At 36.0% G+C, this 13,755-nt stretch overlaps 1 protein-coding gene across 1 annotated transcript; it reads left to right on the plus strand.

The window, feature by feature from the left end:
- The first annotated feature begins 5,366 nt into the window (after positions 1 to 5,366).
- LOC131723211 (membrane-spanning 4-domains subfamily A member 15-like) lies at positions 5,367 to 12,885 on the plus strand. Its single transcript, XM_059016741.1, has 6 exons — positions 5,367 to 5,527; positions 7,241 to 7,345; positions 8,299 to 8,355; positions 10,325 to 10,435; positions 11,325 to 11,441; positions 12,498 to 12,885. Exons 1-6 carry the CDS (start codon positions 5,396 to 5,398, stop codon positions 12,525 to 12,527), a joined length of 552 nt encoding a protein of 183 aa, XP_058872724.1. The 5' UTR covers positions 5,367 to 5,395; the 3' UTR covers positions 12,528 to 12,885.
- Positions 12,886 to 13,755: the final 870 nt, after the last annotated feature.

Here is a 13,755-nt window from a genome sequence, read left to right on the forward strand (position 1 = left end):
TGGTTGCACCAGAGCTTATTTAGGTGTGTCATAGCAAAGGGGGTGAATACTTATGCAATAAATTATTTTCTGTTTTATATTTGTAATTAATTTAGAACAATTTGTAGATTTTATTTTTCACTTTGACATTATGGACTTTTCTTATGTTGATCAGTGGCAAAAACTCCTAATTAAATCCATTTTGATTCCATGTTGTAACACAATAAAGTGTGGAAAAGTCCAAGAGGGGTGAATACTTTTGAGAGCCACTGTACTCCCCCTCATAACCAGGGATATTACCCAGCTCTCACTGTACACGCTGTGTGCTGTCACGGCAGTACACTGAGACACAGATACATCTGTCATCCAAGCAACTACCAGCTACTATCCAGACAATTCAATGTAACTATCTAACCAGGAGACTGCAATGATAGGGTAATGACAGCTTCAATTTGCTGGCAATTTGATCGTCAAGGTGGTCACTAACTAAGGGGTCTAAGGTCGCGTACCGGTAGCTTGGTTTAAATCCTCCTGACTCCATGATGGCTCCTCTCTCAAACCACACCAGATCTCCAAAATAAATCCAAACTGTTTTGCAGCTGCATAGAGCCCAGCTGCCCCCCTCTCAGCTCTGTCTGTAATGACATTTAAACACCAATTTGTGACCAGATTGTGTAACTGACCTGCAGTGTTTATTTTCTCAAAACCCCATGTATATGAGAACATGGTCTTTTAAAAAGCAGGCATTGCATGTGTTAAAATCAATTATATATTAAAAAAGATCTTACCAATTATAAAATCAATAGATTTCAAAGAAATAACCTGGAAGCAGTGCTTGTGTGTTAGAGATGTGTTTTTAATATATTCACAATAAGCCCCTGCACTTTGCAGGTAGATACGCTTATTCTCAAACAGCATGAAACAGCAACAAGTACTTTTTTTTCCCACCGCAGAACAGAGGCCTGAGCAGACTGCATTGAGGAGTGTGTCAGGGTAACAATATCACATTGATGCAGCTGCACATTGAATACATGTGCACAGTGTGGTCACAGCAGTGTGCTGCAGAGTGAGAATATAATGGTGTTCTATCAGTATGTGGTTCCTAACAGCACTGCCTCAGCCCTGCAGCAATCTAAGAGTCACATTAACCACTAATGAGCTACAGCACTGAGAATGTGCACAGTGTGGTCACAGCGGTGTGCTTCAGAGCATCGTGTCACACTAGGGAGACATCACGTGAGGCTCTCTGCTCTCATGGTCAGTTAACCAAACTGTGAGGCAGGGCATATTTTAGGCCTTGCGGTTTCACAAGAAATATGCAAACCCCCTTGTGTACAAAAACCACATCAAGAATCAACACAAATAGCGTTTTGTCTCAGGAATTAGCTGCACAGTTGGTTTTATTTTTTATATATTTACTTTTAACTGAATGTAGATGTATGTTTTTGTTGTAGTTTATTAATAACTTTAAACAATAAAAAGATATTCAGTAGTAACACAAAGAAACTTAATAACAAACACATGATATATATGTCATGAAAAAGTCTATGTAAAGTTGTAAATGCCATACATGACATAAAAAAAGTTATAATTACAGATAATTCAAACCTTGTGGATTTAGTCCTTGTGAACTACTGTACATTGAGAAAGACAGTATTAATGTTAAACACTCAATTCAAAAATAGTCAGTGCGTGTCCTTCTAAAAATACATTTTAAACAAGCAGTATCTTGAAGCAATTGTAAATCGCCCTGGATAAGGGCGTCTGCTAAGAAATAAATAAATAAATAAATAAATAAATAAATAAATAAATAAATAATAATAATAATAATAATAATAATAATAATAATAATAATAATAATAATAATAAGCAGTTCTACAAAAAAAATCCAGCAGACAGAGGCTTTTAGCATAAAGTTTTAATAATGTCACAATGGACTGAATTTTAAATGTGAACTATCCCTTTTAGTATTGTTCTCTATAGTAAACTATCTCATCCACAGCACCTACACGACTGCACTGTGCTTTTAGTTCATTGCAAATAACCGGTTAACGGGACCAAAGATTGAAGGCTAAGGGTTCTGATTTTCAAATAGATGCTTGTGTTCACAGACCTTAATCGCAATAATCTTGGATTGCCTTCCCTAAAATAACAAGAGGTCGTCCAAGATTAGTGCTGATCAGGGGCTGTGAAACCAGACGTTCATTTTTCTTTTTTTTTAATTCTGGCTTTTTTTTGCGCAAAAGAAAAATAATAAATAGATGCAAACACATTCCAATAGTGGTTTCATGGTTTGAATGGAATTCCACAGCGCTGTTTAAAATATCCTCTCTCTGGCATTCCCTTCCATTGGGATTCCAGATCGTGTTGTCCTGTGATAAAACAATACAGTTTGGATGAATAAGCGTTCATTCTTTATCAAACTCTAGCAAAAGAGCCACTGAATTGACTTTTATATAGAAAATCAGCACCTTCACACCAAAGAGAACGCATCAAGTTCCCTGCAGACCCTTGTCTCCCTCGCTGTTGTTAAAACATAATGATGGGTCTGTGTTGTTTGGTTCTACTTTTCTAAAACAATATATATATATATATATATATATATACATATATATATATATATATATATATATATATATATATATATATATATACTGTATATATATAATTTTTGATTTTTTCTCATTCAGATAATGCTTTGGAAATCTGCCTCCAAGCTTGTTAATATGATGTGGGATTTAAATTGTAATTATTTTGTATTAATCGTGCTTTCAACATAATTCTTTTATTTTCTGTGTAGCGATTTTTTTTTCAAAATGTAAATATTGTTAAAGTCAGTTATCAGAAAACATAACAGTAATTCATTAAAAATTCATTTAAATAAGGGAAAGATTTTAAATCTTAGGAATCATCAAAAAAGATTATATTCACTACAGAAAACACACAAAGAAAGACAAAATACCCTTAAATACAGTTTAATGAAATATACTGTTCACATTTTACGTGTTTAATGTATTAAACCAAATGAAGCTGTCATCATTGTGACTCCCCTCCCACTTGCGTGCAGCAAAGAGCAGAAACGAATACAAAGGTGTGTCTCAAAAGGCAGTCAGGAGAGAGGTAAGCTGCTAACTGCATTTCTCTTACCATATTATCAATTGAATGAAATGATTAGTCTGTCAATTAATTTATTTGGTAAAAAACTCATTGATTTATATACAGCACTGTACAAATGTATCAGAACACCTCAAGATGTGTCATTTATATCCTTTATATATCTACCTGCATGAACACCTCTGAGTGTGAGAATTTCATTTTCCGCTCAGTAATCATTGATATAGAAAGAATAGACACTTGTGTGTAAACATGTTAGATCACGTTATGCTTTAATTAGGCATCTTAAACAACTTCTAAAAAGTCTGTGTTACTTTCCTCTTACTATTTAAAATTAATTGCATGTGCGGCCTATTAACGTTATCGATTAAATTAGACAATCACTAATTTGCTTATTTTAACAATTTCCCCAGATTTTCAGTTACAGTGGTTTGATTTCATATGCACAACAAATGAAAACTTAAACAGCAATGGGGTGTTCTAATACATGCGCACCCTGCTGTATTATATACAGAAGCAATGGGGTGTTCTAATACATGTGCACACTGCTGTATTATATACAGAAGCAATGGGGTGTTCTAATACATGTGCACACTATTGTAATTGTACATTAAAGGTCTCCATTAGACATGCACCAGTACTTGTATTGTGTGCATCTCAAACAGCCTCACCAATCGCTGAGATGGACAAAGACAAGTATGCAATATACTAAGATATATATAGAAGTATGTAAGGTAAATGGCTTTACTGTACATTGTGTTGAACTAGTATAACGACAATGTAAACAGATTATGTTGTACTGTTTTCAGAGGATGCTATTGTTTGAATATTAGTATGTCGAATTAGTATGTAGAATTAATCTACAAATACAGTTTTATTAAGTAAACAGTATTTTTTACAGTGTTGGTATGTCAAATTAAAGAGTGACTTATTAAATAAATCTCTAATAACACAAAGACACTCATTATAAAACACTTTTGCTATTGCTTTATTTCAATTTCCTTTATATAACAGTCCAAAGAACTTACGCCTGATTGCAAGCTAGATTCTTTAATTTACAATGCATCCGTATGAAGATCCAATTACATATTAACTATAAAGAAATGAATTCACATGAACTAAACCATGGTGGTACTGTGTGTGCAGTGATACTAAAAGAAACATATAACATCATAAATAAAACGTTTCAACTAGAAGTCTGCCTTATCTATAACTTCAAAACGCTCAATAAGAATTCTACAGTAAAACTACTGAAACGACTCAGTCAAGTAGACACACATTCTAGCCAGTGCCGTCTTCATTGGAATAAAGCACCAAACCTTTAGCTGAATGTATTAATATTAGAGGTTACTTAGGGGTTCTGGACATTTCCTTGACACAATTAAAGTATTCAGTTGCTTCCCAAAATTAATTTGAGGTTAAAAAAAATGAATTCATCTGCCAATAACATATATGAATAAGATATTCTTCTGTCATTGTAAATGCTGTTTGTTCGTGTAATCACCATATTCTTTTAGTTTGACTTATATACGTAATTCAGCTCTGCAGACACACACACAATAGGCGATCATTCTGAATACTTGAGTATTACATTATGATACACTTTTTAAATTGTATTTTACATCCATATTACATTTAAGAGATATGTTTAAGTTTATATATGGTATTGTGTAAGATATAACAAAAGAATATAAAATAAATACAAAAGTTCATATATCACATAGCATATATCAAAACATAACAGCAGAGCTCAAGGAAGAGAGTCATTGTGCATCCCTGTCGACTGAATAGAATACCTGTTCACAATGGGACATCATTACAATAGAATAATGTCATTTAAGTGGTTGATTCTAACTTGTTTTTCCCCTGAACCTTTAATTAATGATGGATTATAGAATAATCATTTTTATTTTGTATGAAGTGTTAATCGTGGTAAATTCAAGCATTCACTAACTATTAAACAATCAACAGTGGTGAATGTTGAAATACTAAAAGAACTTCAATTCAGTGACAAACGCTTCGACTATAGCAGTCTTTTTTACATTGAATGATAAAGCAACTTTTAAAAGGGTTTAAATAGTGTTGAAAATCCTGCTTTATAACAAATAGTGATCCCGTCGGCCTGGAGTTCACAGTGAGTAATTAAAATAGCCTGCCCTTACCTACACTGAACCCCAATATATGTCTCAAGCCACTGCTAACTTGACTTCTTGTGCGTTTTTCTTTTCTTTTTTTTTTTTGTAATATTTGATATGTTCTGTACATTTAGATCATGGCTCCAACATACACAGCAGACGACAGAATGATCATCACAATCCCTTTGGGAAAGCTGAAAGATCTCCAGAGAGGTGAAAAATACATGCCTGAGACATTCAGCTGCACATTTAGTGATTCCTACAAGTTATTCCTGAAAGGACAACCGAAAGCCTTGGGGGTAAGTCCGTCCGGAAACTTTACTTAAGATGACTTATTGCTTCTTAAAATGAAACTGGATTTAATATATGTAGGAACTGCTGGAAAGGTACGTCAAAGTCACATTAAAGTGATACAGAACCCCCTGCAGTGTTTATAAGAAACACATTACATTACCTTCGCTGTGTCCCAAAGTTATATTTGAGTCCATACCTTGTAGTGAATATCGTACACCGACTAATTTACAATACAATTATTTCCATTACTGGGTGTTGTCTCCGGGATCAGTTTCCCAAATATCCCAGCATTGATCACAATCGATGAAAAACGAGGTGCAACACCATAACACTAGATCATAGGTCACATTTCCATTCTTTATTATTAATTATTGAAAAAGAACAAGGTTAAAAAGGGAGTTTAGATAGTCTTCCGAAATAAAGAACCTTTGTCTTTAATTATCTTTAGTACCGTGCCTATTTAAACATAGACAGACAATCACAGTATGTGTTTATGTGTATTTGTACATGCGTGTTTGTGTATGTGTGTGTGGGTGTACATATTATCTGTATATACATGTTGTGTGTAAACAGTCTATAATATTACTAGACCACAGTTTTACAGCAACTGATTATGCAGCAAAAGATCTGACCGGTACATCTTGATATTTTAGGTTTAATAAAGACTGAATCAGCAGAACAAAGCACATACAAATAATCATACTAAATGAATTGCGCAATGTGAATATCGTTTCCTGAATCAATTGTAAATGCTAGCTTGCAGATCGATCTTCTGAGTCATTGCATAACACATTTTACAATGCTATAACATAGACTCACTGTATTCCGTACACTTGAGTGAAAAAGATGATCTTGCATACAAAATGTAGTTTTTTTTTTTTTTTTTTTTTTTTTTTGTATTTATTTATACAATTGCAGATCTCTGCTGTACGATTACTGACTCAGGTATATGATTATATAGGTATATGATCCTCTCTGTACCAGAAATGGAAAGAGAGGAAAATTGGTTTAACATCAGAATTCATTTCAACCAGGATGTATTTATATATACTTTATGTAAAGAAAAAAGGAAAAAAGTGTACAGAACTCTATATAAACAACACATCAACACACAGTATATGAATCAGACAGGGATGTCGATAATTCACAGTAATGATTGAAATAACTCACCAGGAATCTCCATCTCCAAAGCATGAGTCTCCAAACTTTTTTTATGTTTTCTGTATCCTTGTAGCTGGCACTGGATAGGCTGTGTAATACAGAACATTTTTGTACTTTAGTAGTTAATATTTCCTCCATTCTTCAAAGTTTTTCTGGCAGTTTTTTATTTCTGTTGACGTCACTCAGTAGTTGACTGCTATTGGTCGATTCGCGTTGGACGAGCTGCGCATCCAAAATTGCTCTGGGAGAAATGTGGACGCGCCTCTCCTAGATGCGATGCAACGCGACGTAACGCCCTAGTTTATGAGGGTACATAGAAATCCATTATATAAAAAAAAATGCCGCTATGTGCAGCGACGCAACGCGATGTGCTGGTGTGTCCAGGCCTTAATGTGTTTCTTGTAAACACTGCAGGCGGTTCTGTAACACTTTAATACCTGAACCGATAACAGCAATCTTTTTAAATGTTGCTATTGTACTATATTACCATCACAGTCTTTGTTTGGAACCAATACAACAAATACATAATGAAACCCTTTTCTTTTTCCTTGTTTCAGGCTGTTCAAATTCTGATTGGAATAGTGCATCTCGCGTGTTGTATTGTACTGTACCAACAACCCCACCAGAGTGGAAGTGCTATATTAACTGTGCCTAGCAGTGTGGTAAGCAGAGTTTTGTTGTGTAGATTTAAAATAGTAATTGACATTTGGATTTCTCTCCACAGAGGACCGTTCACAAAGACATTTACTCCATTCAGGACATGTAAACATTGACACATGGGATCCTCAGCAAGTCCTATTACTAAACAAGCGCTTTCAGAAATCTGGTCACGCAGACTGTTCGATGAGATTTGGGGTCATTGATCAGATTCTTTGTGATGTGATGTGATTGCAAGACCTGGTTTACCCACTTCAAACCTGCTCCAACTGGATTTCAGAGTCCTGTAAACTCTGGGGTGTGAACCAGAAGGTTGAGCTCAAGCATAGTATAGACAGAACAGTGAGGTGGATTCCAGGACAGTATAGACAGAGCAGTGAGGTGGAGCCCAGGCACAGTATAGACAGGACGGTGATGTGGAGCCCAGGCACAGTATAGACAGGACAGTGAGGTGCAGTCCAGGCACAGTATAGACAGGACAGTGAGGTCCAGGCACAGTATAGACCAGTGGTTTTCAACCCGGATCCTCGGGGACCCCTGTGTCTTCTGGTTTTCATTCCAACTGAGGTCTCAATTACTTAACTAAGCCCTCAATTGGGCTATTAATTAGCTTAATTAGACCCTTTTAATTGTTCTCAGCTCCTAAAAATTGCAGATTTCAAGTTATTTATAATATTTTATAGTTAAGTTGAAATCTCCAACTGTTTAAGAGCTGAAAACAATTAAAAAGGCCTAATTAAGAAAATGATTGTTAAATTAAGGGTTTAGTTAAGTAATTGAGAGCTCAGCCGAAATGAAAACCAGAAGGCACAGGGGTCCCCGAGGACCAGGGTTGAAAACCACTGGTATAGACACAACAGTGAGGTTCAATGGTGGACTAGAACAGGCTTTGTAGTCTTAAATACCTTACTTGTTAAAGCAAATTAATAGGGTCCAATATCCCTGTTCTCTTTTTCAGTTCATTATTTCTGGACTTCTGACAGTTGCAGCAGCAAGTACTCCAGACATGTGTTTTGTAAGTATTTATCAATGTATTGAAACATTTTCTATATATATATATATATATATATATATATATATATATATATATATATATACAGACATGCTCAAATTTGTTGGTACCCCTCCACAAAAAATGAAGAATGCACAATTTTCTCTGAAATAACTTGAAACTGACAAAAGTAATTGGCATCCACCATTGTTTATTCCATATTTAATAGAAATCAGACTTTGCTTTTGATTTTTTATTCAACATAATATTGTAAATAATAAAACAAATGAAAATGGCATGGACAAAAATGATGGGACCGCTAACCTAATATTTTGTTGCACAACCTTTAGAAGCAATCACTGCAATCAAACGTTTTCTGTAGCTCTCAATGAGACTTCTGCACCTGTTAACAGGTAGTTTGGCCCACTCTTCCTGAGCAAACTGCTCCAGCTGTCTCAGGTTTGATGGATGCCTTCTCCAGACTGCAAGTTTCAGCTCTTTCCATAGATGTTCGATAGGATTCAGATCAGGACTCATAGAAGGCCACTTCAGAATAGTCCAATGTTTTGTTCTTATCCATTCTTGGGTGCTTTTAGCTGTGTGTTTTGGGTCATTATCCTGTTGGAGGACCCATGACCTGCGACTGAGACAGAGCTTTCTGACACTGGGCAGTACGTTTTGCTCCAGAATGCCTTGATAGTCTTGAGATTTCATTGTGCCCTGCACAGATTCAAGGCACCCTGTGCCAGGCGCAGCAAAGCAGCCCCAAAACATAACCGAGCCTCCTCCATGTTTCACTGTAGGTATGGTGTTCTTTTCTTTGAAAGCTTCATTTTTTCGTCTGTGAACATAGAGCTGATGTGACTTGCCAAAAAGCTCCAGTTTTGACTCATCTGTCCAAAGGACATTCTCCCAGAAGGATTGTGGCTTGTCAATATGCATTTTAGCAAATTCCAGTCTGGCTTTTTTATGTTTTTCTTTCAAAAGTGGAGTCCTCCTGGGTCTTCTTCCATGGAGCCCACTTTCGCTCAAAAAGCGACGTATGGTGCGATCAGAAACTGACGTACCTTCACCTTGGAGTTCAGCTTGTTTCTCTTTGGCAGTTATCCTTGGTTCTTTTTCTACCATTCGCACTATCCTTCTGTTCAATCTGGGGTCGATTTTCCTCTTGCGGCCGCGCCCAGGGAGGTTGGCTACAGTTCCATGGACCTTAAACTTCTTAATAATATTTGCAACTGTTGTCACAGGAACATCAAGCTGCTTGGAGATGGTCTTGTAGCCTTTACCTTTACCATGCTTGTCTATTATTTTCTTTCTGATCTCCTCAGACAACTCTCTTCTTTGCTTTCTCTGGTCCATGTTCAGTGTGGTGCACACAATGATACCACACAGCACAGTGACTACTTTTCTCCATTTAAATAGGCTGAATGACTGATTACAAGATTGGAGACATGTGTGATACTAATTAAATCCAGTTATTTATTATCTTTTCTAAGGGGTACCAACAAATGTGTCCAGGCCATTTTAGAATATGTTTGTAGAATAAACAATAATTCATCTCTTTTCACAGCTTATTTGCTTTATTCTATGACATACCAAAGGCATGCAAGTATACATGATAAACTAGCTTTTAATTTCATCACTTTTCCGGAGGAATGAAGCATTATTTCAATGAGCTGTAAGGGTACCAACAAATTTGAGCACGTCTGTATATAGTGAGGCTGTGTGGTCCAGTGGTTAAAGAAAAGGGCTTGTAACCAGGAGGTCCCCAATTCAAATCCCACCTCAGCCACTGACTCATTGTGTGACCCTGAGCAAGTCACTTGTGCTCTGTCTTTCGGGTGAGACATAATTGTAAGTGACTCTGCAGCTGATGCATAGTTCACACACCCTAGTCTCTGTAAGTCGCCTTGGATAAAAGCATTTGCTAAATAAACAAATAATAATAATAATAATATATACAGTATATGTGTGTGTGTTTTTTTTTGCCTAGATGAAGTTCTCTTTTGTCTTGAACGTTATCAGTTCTCTTTGGGCAGCAGTTGCTTTTTGTCTCATTATAACATTTGCTGCCAATTCATCCAACCCACCCCCATTGGAAAAGGTGAGTGCCAACTATTTCATTAGTATGTTTCATTGTATACTTAAGTATATATAAGCTCAACTTAAAAAACAAAAATAGTTCAAATATTGTTTGAGGTTGTGGCGAGTTCCTATAAGAAAAGAAGTACCTTTTTTGGAACATAAAAAAAGATGTAAAATGTTACATTCAGTGTGTCTAATTACTGTGTATTCAGGAGGCTGTGTGGTCCAGTGGTTAATGAAACGGCCTTGTAACCAGGAGGTCCCCAGTTCAAATCCCACCTCAGCCACTGACTCATTGTGTGACCCTGAGCAAGTCACTTAACCTCCTTGTGCTCCGTCTTTCGGGTGAGACGTAGTTGTAAGTGACTCTGCAGCTGATGCATAGTTCACACACCCTAGTCTCTGTAAGTCGCCTTGGATAAAGGTGTCTGCTATATAAACTCATAAGATTTACTTAGTTACTTAGTAAATACATGTATACTTACTAATAATTACAATGTTGTTATGCATAGTTACATTGTACTTAACGTGTAAATATTTTTGAGTGATAAGGTTTGTGTTAGTGTTAGGGTTAGAGTTAGGGATAGGGTTAGGGTTAGAGTTCGTGTTCTTGTTAGGGTTAAGATTGGGGTATTATCATGCAAAACAATTTACACATAAGTACACTGTAACTATGCATAATAACATTGCAGTAATGTGTAAGTACACATGTAGTTACTAAGTAACTACTCTGTAAACACACAGTAATTAGAGACACTTCATGTAAAGTGTTACAAGGAAAGCACAGCATTTGTTGCATTAGAAAGACTTCCTTTTCCCTGGACCCCCTCTTTACCAGTCAGGCGACTCTCTCTATTTTTAAATATTCCACTGCCTAAAGATGTGTGTGTGTGTATATTTGTTTCCAGACAATCAAAGGGATAGAAGCATTGATTATAATTTTCCACGCCTTGGAGCTGGTTGTCAGTGGATTGACGTTGCATTTTGAAAGCAAGGCCTTGTTCCGTGACTATTTCAATGTTCTGGTATGGTATTTTAACAATCTATCAATAAATCTATTACTGACAAAATGATTTGTAAATCCCAGTTTAAAGACATGTTTGTACATTGTAAAAAAAATAAATGTTTCCACTGATATTAGCTGCCACCAAAAAGTATTAGAACATAAGAAGGTTTACAAATGAGAGGAGGCCATTCGGCCCATCTTGCTCGTTTGGTTGTTAGTAGCTTATTGATCCCAGAATCTCATCAAGCAGCTTCTTGAAGGATCTCAGGGTGTCAGCTTCAACAACATTACTGGGGAGTTGGTTCCAGACCCCCACAATGTTCTGTGTAAAAAAAGTGCCTCCTGTTTTCTGTTTTGAATGCCCCTTTATCTAATCTCCATTTATGACCCCTAGTCCTTTTTTCTTTTTTCAAGTCAAAGAAGTCCCCTTGGTCGACACTGTCTATACCTTTTAGGATTTTGAATGTTTGAATCAGATCGCCGTGTATTCTTCTTTGTTCAAGACTGAATAGATTTAATTCTTTTAGCCTGTCTGCAAACAACATGCCTTTTAATCCTGGGATAATTCTGGTCACTCTTCTTTGCACTCTTTTTAGAGCAGCAATATCGTTTTTGTAACGAAGTGACTAGAACTGAACACAGTATTTTAGATGAGGTCTTACTAATGCATTGTAAAGTTTTAACATTACTTCCCTTGATTTAAATTCAACACTTTTCACAATATATCTGAGCATCTTGTTGGCCTTTTTTTATAGCTTTCCCACACTGTCTAGATGAAGACATTTCTGAGTCAACATAAACTCCTAAATCTATTTCATAGCTTCCTTCTTCAATTTCAGTATTTCCCATATGATCTTTATAGTGGAGATTCTAATTGTTATGAGATTATCTATTCTAATTGTTATGAGATTCTCTATTCTATTTGTTATGAGATGCTCTATTCTATTTGTTATGAGATGCTCTATTCTATTTGATATGAGATTCTCTATTCTATTTGTTATGAGATTCTGTTTCACGTGTTCTAGATGTGTGTCATGCTGACCTGACGTTCCTTGTTTATATTGTTGGTTTTCAGCCTGTGATTTACCTGGAACAGGACGCTTGAATGTACTGCAGGACCCAAAGCAACTGAAGCAACTGTGTGTGTGTGTGTGTGTGTCTGTTCATCAGAATATATTTTAAAAATAGATGCAAACAACTTACATTATTCTTCCATTGCAAAAAGTGTAATAACCTTAAAAAAATAAAAATTACTGACTTAATAGTTAATATTTGTAAGAGCGATTTTCTTTACCTCCACCCAATTAGTGGGTAGAGTTACCAGACTTAGTTATTGCTTGTTCCAATTGTGCCTTGTTTTGCCTGGTAACTTTTTTTTTTTTTAGATTATTACACCTTTACATGGCAAAGCCTGTTTTGTATATACTGTAACTGCTCCTTTTTGTAGATACCTTCTTATGGTTGACCCGTCAACTTGTAACTTGGCATTTTTTGAACATGTGAAATCTTTTTTTAAACAATTATATATATATATATATATATATATATATATATATATATATATATAGTGAGCCAGCTCACTGCTTCTCTGACAGGGGGCGCTCAAGGCGGGCTGGACCATAGCAGACCACTGGGGGAGTTCCTTGTGGGCTTGGAACCAGCCTGCCATGATAACACAGAGTTAAGTGGGGTTATAGGCTGCAGGTGCTGGGGCCTCTTATCTTGTCCCGACCCAAGTGCTGGAGCTGTCTTTGCCAATGCTTGTTTTATACAGAAACGTTGTTTATTTCTGAGCTTTGTCTATGCTGAAGAACATCTGCACCTGCCTCACCCTTTGGGACTTGTTTGCCTGGACTGCCTGTTCTACAAGGTTTTCCCCTTCCTGTCATTGTTATTTCTCCCATTTACATTCTTTTGGATGGTTTGTATTTGTGTCATGGATGGTGTCCTTACCTGAACTTTTGTGTTGAACCTCTCACAGACCAGTGGGAAACCTGTTTTGTGTAAATAAACACATATTATTTTGTAAAACGTTTGTGGTGATTATTCAGCGTCTGCCATCTTGTTCGCACAATTATTTATATATATATATATATATATATATATATATATATATATATATATATATAGTAACACGGTCAGCACTCACGGTTGTTCATTGTCCCTTTTAAAATAGACCCAGGACACAGAAATTGATTTTTCAAGCACGGTTGCACTATTTTTAATAAGCCAAACACAAACAAACAAAAACAAAATAAACACCTAGCTCTCACGAGCACTAACTAAAACACATAGGAATACACTAAGGTATAAAACAGGACTTCTAAGCTGTT

This window comes from Acipenser ruthenus, chromosome 53 (genome assembly GCF_902713425.1).
Source record: "Acipenser ruthenus chromosome 53, fAciRut3.2 maternal haplotype, whole genome shotgun sequence".
Lineage (NCBI taxonomy): Eukaryota > Metazoa > Chordata > Actinopteri > Acipenseriformes > Acipenseridae > Acipenser > Acipenser ruthenus.